The sequence below is a fragment of the Diadema antillarum genome, unplaced genomic scaffold (assembly GCF_040938485.1).
Source record: "Diadema antillarum isolate AM-2024a unplaced genomic scaffold, OU_Dant_1.0 seq00000728_RagTag, whole genome shotgun sequence".
Classification (NCBI taxonomy): Eukaryota; Metazoa; Echinodermata; class Echinoidea; order Diadematoida; family Diadematidae; genus Diadema; species Diadema antillarum.
This window is the reverse complement of record NW_027271630.1, coordinates 167,135-190,183: the sequence shown is the minus strand read 5'-3', so window position 1 is coordinate 190,183 and position 23,049 is coordinate 167,135. Positions and strand designations below refer to the sequence as shown.

At 39.1% G+C, this 23,049-nt stretch overlaps 1 protein-coding gene across 1 annotated transcript; it reads right to left on the bottom strand.

Moving 5' to 3' along the window:
* On the bottom strand, positions 1 to 22,877 carry LOC139738177 (ATP synthase subunit alpha, mitochondrial-like). Its single transcript, XM_071648836.1, has 11 exons — positions 22,729 to 22,877; positions 14,526 to 14,595; positions 11,905 to 12,074; positions 11,220 to 11,393; positions 8,687 to 8,850; positions 8,149 to 8,297; positions 6,195 to 6,346; positions 4,733 to 4,957; positions 3,420 to 3,527; positions 2,374 to 2,518; positions 1 to 866 (listed from the first exon to the last, which is right to left on the bottom strand). Exons 1-11 carry the CDS (start codon positions 22,792 to 22,794, stop codon positions 634 to 636), a joined length of 1,656 nt encoding a protein of 551 aa, XP_071504937.1. The 5' UTR covers positions 22,795 to 22,877; the 3' UTR covers positions 1 to 633.
* Between the last annotated feature and the right edge of the window lie 172 nt (positions 22,878 to 23,049).

Here is a 23,049-nt window from a genome sequence, read left to right as displayed (position 1 = left end):
AGCTCTTTATTAGGTTTGAACCAAGCACATCTCAAGGTTCAAATATTCTTCAATCTAGGATTTCAAACAAAGTGACTGGCATTTCAATTGCTAGACAAAACAAACATGTACTACTTGAGATCATGTGTTTCTTGTTTTGCTTTTGTTTCTTTGTAGGTATGGGAAGTTGGGAATACACAAATATGCCCGGTAAATAGATTGTGTCTGGTAAATAGATTATGCCAACTCATGGAAAATGTTGGGACAAAGAAAACACAGAGAGTATTTGAGTTTTTAATGTTGTCACTTTCACTTCAGTTGACTTGGTTTCTGTGCGAAAAAAAAAGGGATATCACATATCACAAGGGATTCTCAAGAAACACAAGCCTATGATTCCTTACCATTTCCAGTCACTTATTCAGTGAAAACCAGAGGAGACACTGTACAGTTAATAGATCGTGTGTTCGTGGTTTTCAATGAAACGTTTCTCCTGGAATCATTTTTTTTTTTTTGTCCATGTCATAAATACCCTTTCTTCTCATCAATACATCACAAGCTATGAAGCATGAACAGGAATATCCCCCTGAGGAAGTAACTAGCTTACCACCTGACAGGGGGATGCATGTAATTTGGATTTTGCTACAGGAAGGAGCATTATGCCTCAAATGTGTCCAGGAATTTGGTCACGATCTCCTTGAGCTTCTCCTCTGTCTGTGGGCTGAGTTGGCCCTCATTGCGGATGGTGTCCAGCAGGCCCTGGTGGCTGGAGCGGATGTGAGCAAGGAATTTCTCCTCAAAGGCAGTGACCTTCGATGGGTCAATCTTGTCAAGGTGCCCACGGACACCCGCGAAGATGACAGCAACCTGGTCCTCGACAGCCATGGGAGCTACAATGAAAAAAGTGCAAGCAGTCTTAGAACTTCTGCTGCTCCAGTGACATGCAGTATGAAGGTAAAACAAATGATATCAATACTGATCTTACATTTTACAATACTGTCAAGGTCCTCTACTCTTGCTCCCCTGCCCCCCCCCCCCCCCCACCCCAGTTCTTTAAGAAAAAAAAAAAGTTAACTCAGTTCATGTGAAGTGTAAAGAAATACTTGTAAACAACCATCACAAAATTACTTAATGGTTGCCTCTGATCAGTATCTACATCTATATTCATGAGGCAGGAAAATTAGAATCCACTTTCCTCTTTTTCCTCCAAGGCTCTACTAGGACCACATGAATTCTTTGAACAAGTCAAATGCCAGATATGTCTTCCCCACTATGGGACAATCAAATGGGCACATTTGCTTGTGAAACAACTAATGAATTGATAGTTGATGTCGGAAGGTAAGACAGTATGCATTATCATCACAAACATATAACTCAAATCTTGTATATGAGTTCACATACATATATGGGGGTGGGAAAATGCATTGTCTTGCATCTCATTCTGTTTTAAAGGACAAGTTCACCTTCATAAACATAAGGATTTAGAAAATACAACAATATTAGTAGAACACATCAGTGAAAGTTTGAGGAAAATTGGACAATCGATGCAAAAGTTATGAATTTTTTAAATTTTTGTGTTGGAACCGCTGGATGAGGAGACTACTACAGTTTGTGAGTCATATGCGTACAACAGTATAAAGAAAATACAAAAGAAAATTCAACATATTTTCACTTTTTTCGCATAATAAAAGAGCAATTGACTTGCCTCTTTCTAAAGGCAGGGGGAATAATATTACCCATAGCATTTATCGGTAACGAGTCAGGGGAATGTGTACTTTTTTCAAAAGATGGAATTCTGTGAAATTCTCTTTATATTCTCCTTATATTGTGGTACGCATGTGACATCTAAGTTATTCATACACTGCAGTAGTCTTCTCATCCAGCGGGTACTGCAAAAAAACTTCAAAAATTCATAACTTTTGAACGGATTGTCTGATTTTCCTCAAACTTTCAATGATGTGTTCTACTAATATTGCTACATTCTCTCAATCCTTATGTTTATGAAGGTGAACTTGTCCTTTAATGTCAACTTTGGCATTAAGACTAAGTTTTTGTTATCTTGAGTCACCCTATGTTGTTAATAAGCACAAATGCTTCCAAGTGCATGCTTATCCACAATGATTGACTCAAGTCAAGATTCTACAGTTGTGTGCTTACAAACACAGAGATATGTGATACATCTGTACACAATTCTCAAATACACTCAAACTGGGCTAACCTCCCCACTCCATGAATCCCAATTCAATGGTGTTTTTACCCTAACCAGGCCAGGCTATTTAGGTAGCTGATAGGAGTTTGGGGGGCTCCAGATCTCGGCCATCAATCTTTATTCAGCTGGTCCCAGTGACCTTGTTAACATGAGGTTTCCCAGTATTATGTTGGAAAGCATCTTCTTACTATACTGTCCTTGCTTGAGCAGCTCGGTGAGGCGGACACCTCTGTTAAGCAGGTTCTGTGTGGCAGCATCCAAGTCAGAGCCAAACTGGGCAAAGGCAGCGACCTCACGATACTGAGCCAAGTCCAGCTTCATGGAGCCAGCAACCTACAATGAAAGGCAAAGACTGATATAAATACCCACTTACAAACTAGAAATGTCTGTTGTCACACAATAGAAGTATATTCCTAAGGTCATTAAACTATAAGGGGTAGGAGTATACCATGATGGACCTGCATACCAAAGAAGGGGGGGGGGGGGAACGGTCAAAAGGTGTGGTCAGCAGAGTGTATACAAGATTGCAACCTAAATATCACTTTGATCTTACCAAAACACATAACACTTTTAAGACAAAACACTCAGGTCAGTATCAACAAAAACAGCAGTCTAAATTTGATAATCATACACTCAAGTAAAAGTTGGCAAGCCACGTTACCCAAGGTTTGTTACCCAAGGTTTGTTATTGATATTCCAGCTTTGAAACCAGCATTAGCTAAGGTCCAGGAGATAATTTCCTAGGCAGGGCAGTATGGAACTGTGAATCTGCCCAGAAAAGAGGTTCATTTCAGTAACATGTGAACACTTCTGCCTTCATTTCAAAACTGGGGCAGAGCAACAACTAAATATGTGGTGCATCATCATGTTACCCATATACAGTCAGAGATCATAAGGAAGAAAAAAACAAATGCGTAAACACTGTATAGACTTTGGCACTACAACCTTTACAGTTTCTCACTTTTATTTTTTTTCCCTTGCAATGAAGTAGGCAAATTATATATAAAATTACAGCTTCGGATCCGGCAAATTCATATCTGCCAAAAACCAGAAAATTATTTTTCTGACATAACATAGCTGTCATGACGACACATCACATTTGACCCAAAAAAAACCCAAACAAATAAACAATTACCCTCCACACCCTCCTATGTGATGCTTGAATGAGTGAAGAGTATTTTCACGAGGATTTTCCCCAGATAAAACTGGGAGCCAAAATATCTAGAACACTTACCTGCTTCATGGCCTTGACTTGAGCAGCTGACCCTACACGGCTGACAGACAGACCGACGTTGATGGCAGGGCGGATTCCCTTGTAGAACAACTCAGTCTCCAAGAAGATCTGCATGAAAAGTTACAATACAATACATAGAGACCAGCAGTAGAACACCAATCAAAAGTGATATAAGAACCACATAATCTCAACTGTATCTTATACTGACTAAGTCTTTAATGTACTTGGCAACAAGAGTTAACCCTAAAAGGGCTGGGGGGGGGGGGGATTCCGCCCCCTCCCTCGACGTTTCGCGCTATAAATCTGTAATGCGAGAAGGCCTCTTGACTTTCTTCGTTCAAGTCTCGCGCAACTTTTGAGACCAAATTTGCAATGTCCGCGCCTACTTTTGCGAAGCCACGCCCATTTTTGTAACGGAATGTCGACCCAAAACGGGCACAATTTTGTGATTTTGTGTACATTTCCTATGGAAAACAGGTTCTGTCATAAAAATTCATAAAAACCTGATTATTTTTACAATTAATCACTTCCATTGATTGATTTTGTGCTAATTATGGTAGAAAAGTGGTCAGTGACAATTTCCAATGAAAAAACAAAGAAAAAACAAAAGTTGAAAAAGGAAATACATAAGAAATTCTGAAAACAATAAAATACCATAAGAATTGAAATGAGTTTTGGAAGTTTTTGTGATGTACAATTGTTGAATATGCTAAAACAGATTTACAGATCAAAAATTAGACTCTCAATGCTTTTAATTAGGCTAAAAATCATCTTGAGCTTAATTTGCATAATTAATTAATTAAAATTAGAAATTGATTGTTTCAAAAAAATCTTATGACACAATCTTGTAGATGATGACGTGGGTCTCACGCGTGCAAAATTTCATTGCGATCACACCACCGATGGCCGAGATCTCGGGGGGCGGAATCCATCCCCCCCCCCCCCCAATTTACTCCTTGACTCCTCAAAAAAACTTGGACAATGCGTCTTTAAGAAGACAACCACGATATGGCTGAACTATACATAAATGAAATTGCAATAGCTTTCCCAATTTTCATGTGTCATGCTGAATAGGATGAATTCATAACAGAATGTGACAAAAGTGTCCCTACAGGGAATAATTTTCCTGGTATCGCATCGCAATTTGCTATGCACTTTTACACCACTGCTACACAAACTATCTTTTGTGTAGCAGTTTTCTTCCATAGAAATGTAAAGGATACCATGTGAAATATTGTTCATCGGCTGACATTGCTAATCAAATTTGAGTTGGAAAATTATTCCCTGCCCTACAAAGGACATGAATGAGTTACCTGTCCATCAGTGATGGAGATCACATTGGTGGGGATGTAGGCAGACACATCACCAGCCTGGGTCTCAATGACTGGCAGAGCAGTGAGGGAACCTCCGCCAAAGTCAGGGTTCATCTTGGCAGCTCTCTCCAGCAGACGGGAGTGGAGGTAGAAGACATCTCCAGGGTAGGCCTCACGACCGGGAGGACGACGTAGCAGCAGTGACATCTGACGATATGCAACAGCCTTATCAGGAGAAACAGTAAAGAGAGAAATGATCTCAGTATGTGATGTGAGACAGCTGAATACAGGGGAAACTCGGTATAACGAACACTGCTATAACGAGATATCGGTTATAACGAGGAAATTTTCCCGGTCCCAAATTTCCTTCCACACAAGTCTATGTAAAATGCTACTCTTATAGCGAGATCGGTTATAATGAAATAACTGCTATAACGAGATAAATTTTGTGACTTCCAAACAAAGAAAAACATAGTCAATCAAACCTGCTATAGCGAGGTAAAGGAAAATGCCTTCGGTAAAGCTTTACTTCGCCTGTGCCATCATCTTCCGAGATTGTAAAGCTTGATGCGCAAAAAACTGTCTTGTACATACAAACGTTTTCTTCAGTGCACTCCAGCTAGCACTGCGTGTTGTACGTATAGTGTGTGTGTGCACGCACACTGATACAAGCAGAAAATGTGGTGGGACGGCCATAATATGATGTATACATGACATCATGAAGTTTAGCAGGTGTGAGGCAATCTGATGCTGTGATTGGCCTTCTACATTGGGAATTCCCCATCTTCACACACACGCAGTCATAATGTACATACAGAATGTGTTACATACACACACAGCATTGTGCAGACCATATTCAAGCTTTCCACACAACACACACCCATACGATAACCACATACCAATCCACACAGACGATCTTGATACAATCGCAAGTTATATAAATTTACAAATTCAAACATCTACAATTAATAAGAAACACATTCTTGATATTGGATTTCCTTGGCGAAAAACATCTTTTTACCCATAAAGGTGGGTAATTCCCTCACACACAATATCAAGTTATCAGTATTGATTGAAATATGATGGGTAGTCCCACATGTGCAAATTAATGTCTTTATGTTATGCCTTCTTTTATGCCTACTGATATAACGAGATATCGGCTATAACGAGGAAAATGACTCGGTCCCGACCATCTCGTTATATAGAGTTTCCACTGTATATGTCAAACCTACAGTCCTTGGAGTAAACCTTCCCCTCCTCTATCAATGACAGCTTCGCTTTGTCTGCATCACGGGCCACACAAATATCCCTCTTCCTGGACAGCAATATTACTGGAACACATTCTCAACATTTGCTCTAAAAAAAATTATACCACTGTAGGCAATGACTACACATTTATAATCCATACAACATCTAATTTCTGTTCTGATTGTTTGTGTATTTATGTTGAGCCACAACTAACCTGCTTGGAAAGATCATCATAGATGATGAGTGCATGCTTGCCATTGTCTCTGAAGTACTCGCCCATGGCACATCCAGAGTAGGGGGCCAAGAATTGCAGAGGGGCAGCATCAGAAGCAGTAGCAGAGACAATGATGGAGTACCTCAGTGCATCTGTCAAGGAAAAAAGCATACAGTATTGCCACTTAGCTATCACTCACAGAAATACTGTACATCCGTGAAGTCTAATTTAAGTTACACCTTCCTTAGCAGATGGGGGCAAAACCAGTTGCATGAATTTTGTCTGTCATTTTTCTTTTTGAAAATGCTAATTTTTCATGAAGGAGGGCATGACTGACTTTTAATGTCAAAATATGTTAAGATATGCAATACACTGGTGAACAAGATATTTTGGAGCTATCAAGGCAGCAAAAAGGATGAGAAAGTATGACAATGGATAACCATGTCCTCAAACCCTAAAGGTGGAATACAGGAAGCACCATTGCCAGAAATAGTAGGGGTCTACACTTCACAAAGGTGCAGATTCATACAAGTTTTGATTAACAAGAGACCCGAGGTCTCGCGCTCACCGCAATCACTAATCTTAATCACATATAGCACGACCGAAGCTTATCACTTAAAATTTGAGAAAAGAAGATTTTTAAAAGATTCCTTAGTTTGGGGGTTTTGTTCGTCTCCCCTCCCCACTTCAGGCATTGTGCTCCAGTACTCCCCCCCCCCCCCCCCCCCAATCCTGCCCATTTGTACAAGTATATATTCTACTACCCAGGCGATAATACCTGCCAAGTTTGGTGAAAATTTGACCATGCATTCTCAAGAATACAGAGGGGCCCCCCTGGATCTTCCATGAACAAACTTGACACTACAGTCATCAATGTACTTACTCATAGTTTTATAGGGGAAGGCTAGTAACTGATCAGTGGGAATCAGTGGAAATGCTGGGAGATGATTGTTTCAATCCTTATGGGATTCATTCAAGAGTACATTATATATCTATTGTTGTGTGAAAATTATTTGCTTCAGAATGGTCTCAAGTAATGTGCAGTTTAATGTTTCCAGGTTAGCATGCCTGGTCAGTGACGGGGCATTAAGCTGCACATTACTTGAATATGAGACTGTTTTGAAGCAAATAATTTTCACACAATAGATATATAATGTACTCTTAAATGAATCCCACAAGAATTGGAACAATAATCCCCCAGCATTCACACTGATTCCCACTGATCAGTTACTAGCCTTCCCCTTTAACTTAGCTCTGTCACTTCTGGTTCTAGAGAAGATGATTTTTAAAGATTCCTTAACTGTGGGGGTTGGGGCTCCCCTGGGGGCCCCCCAGGTGGGGCATGGTGCCATTTAAACAAATTGAGATCCTATCCCCCTAGGGATGCTACCTGCCAAGTTTGGTAAAAATCCATCATGTGGTTTTCAAGAAGATGAAAATGTAAAAAGTTTACGCACAACAGACGATGGACAATGATCGCAATAGCTCACTTAAATAAAAAGCTAAAAATCTAGTAAGAAATGTGGATGGTAGAGCACAATAGCATGGTGGTGGCCTTTGAACCTGTGAGGGCATGCATTAGGGGCAGCAGCACCAATAATTAAGAGGATTCAGATTCAACTATAATAGACTTATGTACAGAGCTTGAAACAAAGTCTTTGATAAATAGGTCCAGCAGAGCACACACAAGCAGACCCTCAAAATTTAATGACGTCCATGCATACAGACAGAACAAGCTAGGGCGTGCTTTCACAAAGTCATAGACAGCTAGATTTTTAATGATACACCTCCATACCAAATTTTGAATAACATCCATCATGAAATGTGGCTAGCACAAATATAATACAGTGGTGGCGCAACACTGCTGAATCCGAAGCATCCTCCTGTACACACGTACCAGGAGATACAATCAAAAACTTGTTGCTTTGTTCTGAGAAAAGCCAAGCCTCCCTACCAGAATCCTGCAATCTCTTGACAATCTGTGCCACAGTGGATCTCTTCTGTCCAATGGCAACGTAGATGCAATACAGCTTGGCCTTCTCATCTGCAGCATCATTGAACCTCTTCTGGTTGATGATGGTGTCAATAGCCACAGCAGTTTTCCTGATAGTAAGACAAATAAAACATATCACATACTAAAAAATGACAAACTATGTATAAAATTGTAACAGCCACTAACTGTAAAAATTTGTTGTGTGTATGATTGCATCTCAGAATAGAGAACCACAGATGAAAAAATGAAAGTGAAAAAAAAAAAAAAACCAAAAATTTACCTTGCCACACAAACAAAGTGAAACAACTGAGCACTGTAATCAGTAGTGGTATTTCATACACACAAGGAATAATTAACTTTTGTCCAAACAGTGTGTATTCTTACACAGAATGATCATTTCTGATACAGCACTTGAATTCAACAAAGGATAATGTGTTTCAAGAATATGCCAAGACAGAACAGATATCATTTCAACGGTATCAGGCAATGGACAGCTCACCCAGTTTGTCTGTCACCAATGATGAGTTCACGCTGTCCTCTGCCAATGGGCACCAGACTGTCCACAGCCTTGATTCCAGTTTGCATGGGCTCTCTCACAGAGATTCGGGGAATAATGCCTGGGGCTTTGACACCAACACGGGCACGTGTTGTCTCAATTGGTCCCTGCAAAAGTGGTTGGCATAATACTAACAAGGTGATTTGCAGAAGTTATTCGCGCTTTAGGCCAAAGCCCAGAGACGACCTGCAAAGAAGGCTAAGTTGGTATGACAAAATATCTTGCATTACTTGCATACTACAATACAAGCATATCAACACATTTATTGAGACATGCAAAAGTGTATCTATTTGGGCAATTTCGGGCTTCCCTTTTGTATACGAAGCATCAGCCGCACGAAGATTCTAATCAAAGGTAACAAAGGAATAAGAGATAGGTTTATGCTGATTGTATCCCGACAAAATCCACCCTGAGAGGAATAATGAAAGTTATCCTTGAAAACATTAATGGTGATAAGCACAATCAGGGTATGCAATCATGGCTTTCTCACTTTAAAAAATTGTAACTTCTAAAAGAATGCACCAACTGACTTAAAAATTCACATGCAGCATGCTAAGACATCAGTAATCAAATGTGGTAAGACAATAGCTAATTTCTTCTGATTTACTGTTAATTTTTAAAGACTAATTACCAAAAAGTCCCCCAAAACCCACGTAATGCGTCAAAAAAAGCGTTTTACAACTTACGTAAAATCAAGATTTGAGGTCCATATTTTAAGTCTACCCCTATGTGTTTGGTATCAAATTAATGGATTTTTTCCTGGCATTACTAGCACGCAATAAAAAACAGTGGTTCTTTCAGCTGGAGAAAGTTATGAGGTCTGAAGTCCCGTCCTGGTAGGAGTGTAATGCTGGCTTATTTTTGTGACATTGTGACCTATTAACCCATGCTGTACAGCTATATATGGAGAAACAGCTTATTTTTCTGCTTTTCCTGAAAGTACTGAAGACACACTACAATATGGTACGCTGTTTGCCAATAAATGTTCAGCCAGTTTTGAGTTTTGAGCCATTTTCAAATGCTGAGGAAAATAAGTGCAGCCGTTTTTCAGTATTTTCAGTGAGGTATATCCTAATTTGACTACTTAAAGGGTGTGTACAGTTCTGGTCGAGGTGAAGATTTAGCGTTTAACACTTTGTGAGATATTCAGAAACCACTCTATGAGATGTCAAGGAGCATGCAGTTCTAAAGGGTATCAAAAGTTTATTCGGTGAAAATCGGTTTTGAAATGGCTGAGATATCCAAAAACAAAGTGAAACAAAGAGATACTAATAAAGTTGGGGCATGTCGCCTTTTATTATTAGCACTTTCTTGGATATCTCAGCCATTTGAAAACCAATTTTCATCAAATAAACGTTGAAACCTTCTTAAAATTACATGCTCTCTCATATTTCATAAGAGGCTTTTCACTATCTCACTTAGGAATGTTCAAAACATGAAACCCTACCTCAACCAGTACTGTACAGTCCCTTTAAAAGAATCTTTTCCCCTTATTGAATATCCTTGTTTTTTTTAACCATGAATTGTACATATGTTGAAATCTATTGTGTGAAAATTTTAGCAAATTTGAGCAATAGGAACTTATTTTTTTATATTTCTACAAATTGCTGAGGATAAAAAAGACTGATACACACTCATGTTATACTGCATGAAGGTCATATGATAAGTGTTAAGTGTTCATATTTCAATGCTTGTTCAATTTCTAAAGATATCATAAGCAAAAACACAGTATTTTGGCTTAATATGTCATTGTTTGAGTGTCACAGCTTGGATATCAACTCAAGTCATCATAAATCTCACATTCATTCTTCTATCTGTGTTTACAAATATGAGAATTGATCCAAACACTGTGCGCACATTCAAGATCAAACTGTACAGATAATTTTTGATGAAAAATATCATATCTTCCAAAGTACCAGCCCTAATTTCATAAAAATTTGTAATAATGGCCACTATATGTCTGTTACCTATTCCTGAAAGTTTCGCCTCTTCACTCTTTGGCAAAAGTGAAATATGATAAAATATGTAAAAGTGGTTTTATTTGAATTCAAAATAATGCCTACAAAATTGATCATCCATTTCGAGAAGTGAAAATATGAAATTTATTCATATTTTGTGATATGTCATGGCTATGTGCTGGTGGTGAATGAAAGGGATATTTATCAGGAATATCTAATAGCAATATCAGATGAAAAAAACATTCTCTTTTTTTTAATGAATTTTTCCAATATATTAGTCATTTCAATGTAATTCGACACCCCTAATCAAAATGCTAATTTATGCGCAGCTTAATACAAAATTTTGACTCTTTCTTTACATGAAATGAAAATTTGAACACTCAGCTACAACAAACAACAAAAATGCATTTTCACGAAGTTTTTTTTTCATTTTTACCCTATTATACAATTGCATACCCTGATTGTGCTATTGACCTAAATCCTTCTAAAGTGGCAAGTTTCTTTGTACAATATCTTACCTTGCCATCAATGGGTGTTCCCAGGGCATCCACTACTCTTCCAAGAAGCGATTCTCCTACTGGGACATCAACAATGGCTCCTGTCCTCTTGACAACATCGCCTTCCTTGATGAGCTTGTCATTACCAAACACCACAACACCAACATTGTCAGGTTCCAAGTTCAAGGCCATACCCTGAAATAAGCAAACACAATTGAAAGAGTAAAAGCTCAGTTTTGCAATGTGCAGTCAACTCCTCAGAAGTCAATGGCACATATGTCAAATAATTGGCTAAGTTGATAATTTTGAATAAAATGTTTCAATGTACATTCACAGCTCAGCTTGTTCTTATTCTTCTGTGCAAGCAGAAGTCGAATATCGCCGAGGTTCATGCATCTTTCTTAGTCTCACCATGATCAACTTGCGCAAAGTTGTTGCATGTTGTCAGAAACTACGAGAATGGATATTGCCAACCCCACCCTCATTACAAAAATATATTAGTAATCGGTCTATACAGTGGATAACTATCGAATGTAATATCAATTCACTTTTATTATCCTTCTCCTCAATATCTGCAGCAAAAGCATGACTTTGTTTCTCTTTAGTTGTTGCAAACTTAAGTATGAGCATAACACCTATGCTCAAAGTTTGCTTCACAGGCATGTGAGAAAACCTTAAAACCTTTTATGGGCTCCAGAAAACAAACCTTCAGGCCGCTGGAGAATTCTACCATTTCATCTGCCTGAATGTTCTTCAGGCCGTACACACGGGCAATACCATCACCGATTGACAGAACACGACCCGTCTCCTCAAGGTTTTCCTTTGGTGTGTGTCCTAAAATTCTTTCTTCCAGGATGCTGGAAACTTCTGCTGTACCTGCAAATATAGGAGCACAAACATGTATAGCCCAAAACTTTCCCGAGAGAATATCTACTGAGTAACATATGCATACATTAAGTTTCATGAAAATAATTTTGGGCATTGCACAGATGTGGGGGGGGGGGGGGGGGGGGGGGTACTTGAATTATAAGAATTTGACCTTGACTTCTGACCTTAAGCGTGTGCACCAAAAAGTTGACAGGCAAGCTTCATCCACTCATGCATATGCCTAGTTTCATTTGGATATCTCAAATGTTTTTTAAGTTATGCTGATCATAAAATTGATTACGGACTGACAGACAACCAAAAAACATAATGCATCCTGCCAACACTTTGTGGCAGAGGCAAACTAGAAATGTCGCTACGGCAACTGATGCCTCCGCCATAATGCATGATTCTCCCAATAGGTGTATAATACAATGTCTTCACAATGTGTGATGACAGTTTCACATAACTGGTAAAATATCGAAATAACAGGATTATCAGAAATATCTTGAATGTTCACTTTCCACAAACTGGGTTTGCTATAATTGTCTATTAAAGAGTGCAGGTACACATATTTGGGGAATTGAAAATTTTTACTTGACTTCTGACCGACCTTGTCATAAGTTTATGCATGGAGTATAATTTTCAAGGTATGAAGAAAGAGTGTAATTACACTAAAAAAAAAAACAGTACAAAATATATCTTTTTTTTTCATTTAAACCTAACCTTTGACCTTTGACCTTCTGGCTGGAAATTTCCAAGAGAATCTCCATTAAGTAATACATGTACGTACATTAAATTTTAAAACTAATAATGCAATCATTGCATATACTAGTACAGGCTTATATGAGGGAAATTGTAACATTTTGAGGAGTTGACCTTGACCTTTGACCCCCTGACTATTGACCCATGGCCCCTAAATTCCCTAGATAATCCCTGCCAGTCAGTACATGCATATGTACCAAGTTCCATGAAGATACATTGAACCATTTGTGAGAAAAGTGATATTGCAACATTTTCACCTAACCTTTGACCTTTTGACCTTTGACCTTATGACATGAAACTCTCTCTGGAGAATCTTTATGCAGTAGTACATGTCTACACTAAGTTTCAAGAAAATAACTGCGGGCATTGCATAGATATGGGGGAAATAGCAACATTTTTAGCATTTGACCTTGACCTTTTGACCTTTGACCTCTTGTCAATGTCACTAAATCTACTCAACTAATTGTCCCATCATACATCATCCTTGGACCAAGTTTGGTGAAAGCTGCTTCATCCAGTTTTGAGTTATCACGTAAACAGATAAATTTTAGGATTTGACCTTGATCTTTGACCTTTGACCTCTGTCCAATTTCACTGAAAAACTAATCAAGTAATTGTCCCATCATACATCATCCTCCAACAAAGTTTGGTGAAATTTGCTCCATACAGTCTTGAGTTAATGCGTAAACGGATAAATTTCATGATTTGTTGACCTTTGACCTTTGACCTTCAGCCGATATCACCTCAAATCTAATCAAATCATTGCCCCATCATACTTCATACTTGGACCAAGTTTGGTAAAATTCCAGTATATATTACTCAAGTTATCGCGTAAACGAAAGCGGACGGACGTACGTACGGACGGACGGACGGACAACCCGAAAACATAATGCCTCCGGCACCACTACGTGGCGGAGGCATAAAAACAGCAATCTGGTTTAATCTTAGTTGCCCAATTTGGCCACCCAAAGATAACCTTTTTGGAAGTTAAGTGGTTCGACATCAATTTTTAGTGTTTTGGGCCATTGCGCTACCACTTATGTCGAGCCCCATCATATTGTTGTCTACATTTGTGACTATGACAATGTAACTGTTAGGGGACAATGCGACATTTTACAATTACAAGTTCATTTATAAGGCCAAGCTTATCAATAACAGAGTGTGGTTATCTGATTTGAACTTGTTTACAAATCTCTCAATTCTGTGTCTCTCATCCACACTGCCTGATGAAGAATTACATGTATGTACATGCACAGAATTCAAAAAGTGCAAAAATAGCAAAGATTGAATCACTGGAAATTTTTGATAAAATACTCCTGATTATGAAGCTGTGTATTTCTCAGGGAACAATTTTCCTAGTTTTGCATAGCAATTTGCTGTGTGTTTTGGACATGACTGCTGTACAAAATGTCACTTGTGTGGCAACATCATAACATAAATTTGTATTCCATTTTTGTTCAAAATATGTCTAGAGACTCAAATTGCTATTCAATTTCAAGAAGGGAAATTATTCCGTTCTCAACCACAAAAGCAAATGCTTGTCTGCAATCCCAATACTACAAATATTCACTTGTTGATCAAAGGGTCCATGTAGTAATATCAATAGGTTGCAACATATAAAAAATCTTTATAATGATGTAAGAGGGAATGAGGGAGAGAGTGACGAGAGATGCAGAATCAGACAGTCAGACTACTTACTTGATCTGGGGGATGTTGTAGATAAATTTCTGTGTGACACAAATGTAGCACCTAGACATCTCTTGGCAACCTGTAACAGAAAAACATGGCGGTAAGTGTACAGTGATCAAAATATATACATTGTAAATCTAGAAGCTCTGTTTACGAAATACTTCAAGGGGAAACTATCAGACACACAATATTAGCTTCTACTACACGAGTAATGTGAGAATTACCTTGTACAGTGCACTCCCGTTATAACAAACATGGTTATAACATAATTCCAGTTGCAACGAAGTATAAATTTGGGTGGCAACGTTATTTTTATGGTTTATTTGTTCGGTTATAATGAAATTTCGATATGACATAAATGGTATCCCGGGGTACCAAATAAAAATCAGCCATTTTGTTGAATTATTTTTTTTTTTAAAGGTTGTACCCTGGGTGCCAAAAAGTGGGAAATTATTTTGGTGCTGGAGCTAGCGCACGCTAGCCACTGCACTGCACTGCACTGCACTGAAGCACATGCTACATTGCTAGCACAGCATACCATGCATGCTGCATCACATGCAGTGGCATGGGAATGAATGTACAGATGCACACACAGTGCATGCATTTCTCTCTCTCTTCGGAATTTCTCTTCGGAATTGTTCATGCGTTTTTTGAAAAATACACAGCATGCAGGGCCGAATTCGAGATCCTTCTTGCGACTATCGTTTCCTCCAATTTCAACGGGGTTGCGATGATTTGATATTCGGCTGTAATCTTTATCATGCACGCCCCAGAAGGGGCTGAAAATGTGTCCTTAATTTTTCTGCCAATAATCTCTTCGCATTTTGTAAATGCGTTCTTAAAAGGTGGATTATACGACTCGGCCGAATATCATGATCTTTTTTGCGCCTATTTCTACCTCAAATATCAGCGGGATTGCGATGATTTCGTGAATTATTTTGGCTACAGGTATTCTGTTATGATGCACCCACCAGAAGGGTTGAAAATGCGTTCTTTAGGCCTAGTTTTCTTCCCGATAATCTCTTCGCATTTGTGCATGCGTTTTTGATAACCAACACGGCATGCAGGACCGAATTCAAGATCCTTTTTGCGCCAATTGTTTCCAAATTTCAACGAGACAGCGATAATCTTATGAATTATTTTTTCTCCCCATAATCTCGTACATTTTGTGCTCTTTTGTCAAGTGATAAATACCAACAATCATGCATAAAAAAACTATTTCACAGCAACGTTGATAGTGCAATGCCGCTGCATTAGTTACACATTCTCATCTTCCTTTTTTCTTTCCGTTCTTTTTCTTCTAATCCGTGTGATCTTTGAAGTTAAGAAATAGGCAAACGAAATGATACAATGCGATGCAAACATACCTTTACAATTGTAAGTACGTGATAACTATATGTCACAGAAGAAAAGATAATTTCTGACATTGGAAATCATCGCCATGCAAAGTTAAGCTAAAGCCAACATTGAAAGTGCGAAGGCATTTACGTTAGTTGCGGCAATATTGTCTTCTTCCTCCGAGTTTTCATTTTTTTCTTATAAATCGCGTGCACATCCTTGAAAAACAAAATCGCTGAAAAGGTAAAATTCGATGCAAGCATACACATTAGTTACGTAAGTTAGTATTAACAATAATTCTGTCACAAATGGATAAAATAATTTCGTATACTTTTAGTAACAGTTTTCGTCAACGCAAGTTGTAACATAAAAACTGTACGATCCACTAGCTGGTATGTTCGCATTTGCGAGAGTCATGCACAGTAAAAAGGGAGTACCAAAACGAACGTTTTTTCTTTTTAATAAATGCTAAAACCAAAAAAATGCTAAAAAAAACCCAAAACATATCACGGAAGCGCGCCCGGGAACGTGGGGGTGGGGGAGGGGTAGGCTCGTAGAAAACAAGCAAACAAACAAACAAAAGCCACAAAACACGCGAAATTACATTGCCGATCATTTTGCCGATTTCCGATCCAATACCGATCGGCAAATTTGCCGATCCGATTTGCCGATCCGATCATAGCTTGAGGTTACACCACTAGTGGACGCGCACCCGTCACTAGCAGGCGCTGAGCGGTGACGTAGCAAACGACGTAGACTTCAGAGCGCACATTTAAAAATATGGACACGCACAAGGTTTGATCTAGTGGTGTAACGTATCATCCGATCCGATGCCGATCCGATGCCGATCAAGCATGATCGGCAATTTTTTACCGATCGCCGATCTTCGAAAAAAAACGGTGGATCGGTGACCCATCAAGCGCAAAAAAAAAAACAAAACAAAACCAGACCGCATGTCACAATGCATCCGCTCATGAACGTGACTCTCACAAATACGAACATACCACTAAATTACAACTTACGATGAAAATTTTTACTTTTTAATAGTAGGCCCTACAAAATTATATTATAAGGTGTAATTACAATATTATCCTTCCGTTTATGACATAACTATTGATACTTTTCACGTAACCGATGTTTATACTTGCATCGGCTTTTATCATTTGGGGGATTTTGTTTTTCAAGGAGCATGCACGCAATTTTGAAGGGAAAAAAACAACGAAAAATCGTAGGAAGGAGAAGAAAATATTGGTGCAACTAACGGAGCGGCATCGCGCTGTCAACGCTGCGTTTTGCTTAATTTTGCGGCGCTGAAATGACGTCTTATGTCCGAAATTTTCCTAAATGCAGTACTTCTTTGACATGATTATTGAGTACGTGTATTGATGATAATCATAATCAGGGCTGCACACTAACCCATATTTTCTGCCGGTCCAATCTGTCTCTGTCGGACCAGTAAATACCCCGTTTTACCAATTCTTTATTGGTCCGAACAGAAAATTTACTGGTCAACAACAACCTAAAAAAGTATTAAATGACTTGCAAATTTATTTTCATGTTTTTTGTCGACACTATAGTACCCCCCCCCAAAAAAAGTACATTTTACAGATTTATATTTTGAAAACTTGCATTGTTTATGGATCATTACATTGAGAAGGAACGAAAAGGATCATTTGCGAATTGATTTGTTGATACAAAAAGGAAGAAAAAATAAAGAAGGGATTGAAATGCAGTTTTTAACTTTTCTCCGAAAATTTCTTCGCGTATCTTGTATGCGTTCTTGAAAGTACACTGCAGGGTCGAATTTGTGATGATTTGTACTCCTATCTCTTCTTCGTGCATAGACCCATTTTAAAAGAATTGAATGTTTGCTTGTGAATTAAAGTGTAAAATGATTATGAATAAAATCAGATTGTATCAAATGCGTTTGTGATTTTTTGTAAACATCAGCGCACGTGGAGTAAGACGCGTTTATCATTGAACTTGCTGCGCATTTCACACTCTTGGTGCTCAGCTGGACTGGGATGATTTCATGAATTATTTTAGCTGTAGTATTACTATTATCTGATGCACGTGCCAGAAGGGGTTCTTTATTTTTCTCCCGATATTCTCTTCGCATTTGTGCATGCGCTCTTGAGAGGTATATGTACGACAGGGTCGAATTCACGATCCTTTTTGCGCCTATATTTCTACCTCAAATATCAGCGGGATTGTGACGATTTCATGAACAACTTCGGATGTATTATGGATAATCTTTTGTGATGAACACACCAGAATGGTTGAAAATGCGCCTTTATTTTTCTCCCGATAATCTCTTCGCATTTCGTAAATGCGTCCTCTCGGATTAGAAGATTGACACGGCCGAATTCATGATTCTTTTTGCACCTCTTATTTCCTCAAACTTCAACGGGATTGCGATGATTTCATAAATTATTTCGGCTGTAATCTTTTATAATGCACGCGCCAAAGGGGGTTGACAATGTGTCTTTTATTTTTCTCCCGAATATCTTCGAATTTCGTAAATGCGTTCTTAAAAGATAATCAACACGGCCGAATTCACGATCCTTTTTGTGCCTATTTTTACCTCAAATTGTGACGATTTCATGAATTACTACGGCTGTAATCTTTTACGATGCACGTGCCAAAAAGGGGTTGAAAATGTGTCCTTTATACTTTTTCCCGATAATCTCTCCGAATTTCGTAAATGCATCCTCTCGGATTAGAACTGAATATATTCACAGCCGAATTCATGATTCTTTTTGTACCTATATTGTCTCCTCAAACTTTAACGGGATTGCGGTGATTTCATGAATTACTTCGGCTCTAAACTTTTGTAATGCACGCACCATGCAGAAGAGTTGAAAAAGCGTTATTTTTCTCCCGAATATCTCTTCGCATTTGTGCATGCGTTTTTGAAAGATACACAGCATGCAGGGCCGAATTAGAGATCCTTTTTGCGCCTACCGTTTCCTCAAATTTCAACGGGATTGCGATGATTTCATTGATTATTATTCGGCTGTAATCTTTATGATGCACGCGCTAAGAGGGGTTGAAAATGTGTCCTTCATTTTTTCCCGATATGAAGATTCTTCGAATTTCGTAAATGCGTTCTAAAAGATATACAACACGACCAAATTCATGATTCTTTTTGCGCCTATTGTTTCCTCAAACTTGAACGGGATTGCGATGATTTCAAATTATTAATCGGCTGTAACAATTATGATGCAAGCGCCAAAAGGCATTAAAAATTTGCCTTTTATTTTTCTCCCGGTAATCTCTTTGAATTTCGTACATGCGTTCTTAAAATGTATACGACACGGTCGGCCGAATTCATGATCCTTTTTTAGTCTATTTTCTCCCTCAAAATCAGCGGGATTGCGTTGATTTCATGAATTATTTCTGCTCTAATCTTTTGTGATGCACGCACAAGAAGGGTTGAAAATGCGTTCTTCATTATTTTTTCTCCCGAAAATCTCATCGGAATTGTTCATGCGTTTTTTGAAAAATACACAGCATGCAGGGCCGAATTCGAGATCCTTCTTGCGCCTACCGTTTCCTCAAAATTTCAACGGGATTGCGATGATTTGATATTCGGCTGTAATCTTTATCATGCACGCGCCAGAAGGGGCTGAAAATGTGTCCTTAATTTTTCTGCCAATAATCTCTTCGCATTTTGTAAATGTGTTCTTAAAAAGGTATACGACCCGGCCGAATATCACGATCTTTTTTGCGCCTATTTCTACCTCAAATATCAGCGGGATTGCGACGATTTCGTGAATTATTTCGGCTGTATTCTGTTGTAATGCACCCACCAGAAGGATTGAAAATGCGTTCTTTAGGCCTAGTTTTTTCCCGATAATCTCTTCGCATTTGTGCATGCGTTTTTGATAACCAACACGGCATGCAGGACCGAATTCAAGATCCTTTTTGCGCCAATTGTTTCCAAATTTCAACGAGACTGCGATAATCTTATGAATTATTTTTTTCTCCCGATAATCTCGTCACATTTTGTGCACTTTTGTTACGTGATAAATACCAACGATCATGCATAAAAAAACTTATTTCACAGCGACGTTTATAGTGCGATGCCGCTGCGTTAGTTACACATTCTCAATCTTCCTTTTTTCTTTCCGTTCTTTTTCTTCTAATCCGTGTGTATTAAGTTAAGAAATAGGCAAACGAAATGATACAATGCGATGCAAGCATACCTTTACAATTGTAAGTACGTGATAAGTATATGTCACAGAAGAAAAGATAATTTCTGACATTGGAAATCATCGCCACGCAAAGTTATGCACTTGTCAATGTAATGACGCACCCCACTACCCCCGGACATGGGTGCGTCATGGTCATTTTTTGACTGACCACACGGGGTTTTTGACGGACACCACAGTCACTTTTTTGACGGACATAACGCTGCAAGTGACGAACACCACAGTCACTTTTTTGACGGACAACACGTTGAAAGTGACGCACACCTCGGTCACTTTTTTGACGGACATCCTCGGTACATTTGACGCACCCCCGTAAATACTGAAACGATTTTTGCATACGTTTTATTCAAGCAATTTCATTTTCTTTTGGTTCGTACACATAATTTGTAAAAGTTTCGGCAAGTTTCCCTTACCATGTATGCACCGTATTGTCATTCACCGTACATCACGCTGCTGCTACGATATTCCGAACAGTAGTATGTATTCTGTGCATGCAATCCATACATGACAATCACATGTGTGCAGAATGCGCTTTGTGTGCGCGGCCATTGCTAGTGCGGTGGATGCATACTGCTGCAGCGCAGGTAGGTACACACCACGCCACGGCATTCATCTTCCCGCTCGAGTACTGCGTAACTACAGCCTAGTCGCGGTACGTAGAGATTCGCACAGCTAACAGCGTCGCGCGCGCGTCTGGCCAGCTGGTCGGGCTATCCCCGCGAGCAGAAAATACTAGTAGCATGCGGCAGGCAGTTCTTCTGCTGCCGTTTCGACAGGAAAGATTGAACTAAGTTGTTACATCGCTGAACAGTCCCTGGTTTGAGATTGAGTATGCATGATTTCATGGGTTTGTTGGAGGGAAAATGTAAGGAGAAAGGGTGGCTTTTAAATTCTTTGCTTGCCAGATTCTGGCAAGCATTTTTTCCTCTTATTCCAAAACGCTTCCCGACTTTGATTTTCACTTGCCGCGGGAAAGCGCTCACTGTAATTTCACTCGCGGTACGTGTATCCGGGACCGGTAGCCGCGTGCAAAAATGCGTGCAGTTTTCCATAGCCAAGTAACGTACCATGACGCACCCCTCGGTTCAAAATAATACGTGTTATTTTCCATAGCCAAGTGACGTACCATGACGCACCCCTCGGTCAAAATTTTGACCGACAATGATGGGATTTTGACGCACCCCTCGGTCAAAAATTTGACGGACAAAGCTGGTAAAATGACGAACACCTGGGTCACAAATTTGACGGACCAAAAGAGGAAATGACGCACCCATGTCCGGGGGTAGTGGGGTGAGTCATTACATTGACAAGTGCATTAAGCTAAAGCCAACATTGAAAGTGCGAAGGCATTTACGTTAGTTGCGGCAATATTGTCTTTTCTTTTTCTTTTTTTTTCTTATAAATCGCGTGCACGTCCTTGAAAAACAAAATCGCCGAAAAGATAAAATCCGATGCAAGCATACACATTAGTTATGTAAGTTAGTATTAACAATAATTCTGTCACAAATGGATAAAATAATTTCGTATACTTTTAGTAACATTTTTCGTCGACGCAAGTTGTAACGTTAAAACTGTACGATCCACTAGTATGTTCGTATTTGCAAGATTCACGCACGGTAAAAAGGGAATACCAAAACGAATATTTTTTTTTTTAAATAAATAATTTGCTTTAAAAAAAAAAAGCTAAAAAAAAAAGCTAAAAAAAAAAAAAAAAAAAGCTAAAAAAAAAAACCTTATCACGGAAGCGCGCCCGGGAACGTGGGGGGGGGGGGGGGGGGGTAGGGTCGTAAAAAACAAGCAAGCAAACAAACAAAAGCCGCAAAACACGCGAAAATACGTTGCCGATCATTTTGCCGATTTCCGATCCGATACCGATTTATCGGCAAATTTGCCGATACGATTTTCCGATCCGATCATAGCTTGAGGTTACACCACTAGTTCGATCACAGCTATCGCGCGATATCGGCAGTGGTTTGTTGTCAAAAAATCAACACATAATTTCTTGCATACTGTAATCGAATTTCGGGGTCAGTTTGTACTGATTAAAATCATATTTTTGAAGTTCCAAGGCACAATGACAAGGTACGATTCGTGGTTTTTTACTTTGCAATGTCCAATGAGAGTTCTTCTGTCAGTTTGAAGAACGTAACGTTAGAACATTTTTTGATTTCTATTGAATGAGCCTATCTACGCATGGATGGATGCACACACTTACACACACATCATGCATGTGGCAAGTGGTGGTGGGACACGGGGCCCCGGGTGGGGGGTGGGGGGGCTTGGGGTTGAGTACAGCTACTACCTTGTATGGAACCCTTGCAAGACTGCAAGTGAAGTAGCAGGGTCTACACCTTTGGGCCAACACTCCAGCTACTGCACATAATACAAACCAAACTTTGACATCATATGTTGCCTATAATTGCATAACCGGTAAATCAGCTCTTCTCCAGAAACTACACCTAATATCTGAAGTTTCAGAGCTCGTAGAATATGACCGGATTTACTCTTAGCGAAATACCTGGTTTGTTACTACGCAAATTTAACTGACTGATCATTATCACACCGCTGACGGTGTCAAATTCAGGGCAGCCTCACTCACACAGACAGACACAAATCAGCTTCATTCATAGCATACATATCTATAAAGTATTAATAATTACCTGAGGAGTTTGTCGAGACAAACTCCTAGCTGCGGCTGCAGCCAGACGAACAGATACTTGAGCCATTGTCAGGTTCCTCCAGGGAAATGGCGACTGAAGTGGAGAAACTCAACTCGCTCAGCGCAGCAGCGTAAAACTCGCACACAGTACACCTACTCCTCGGAGTGCTGAACCCTTAAAATCAATTTGGGAAACCCGTCTACAAATATGTTTTCATACAAAGTGATAGCATATCATGTTTTTAAAATATTACAAATCATTTAATGCAATTTATTCAATAAAAAATATGTGAGAAATACTTAATTTGTAATTTTATTCAAT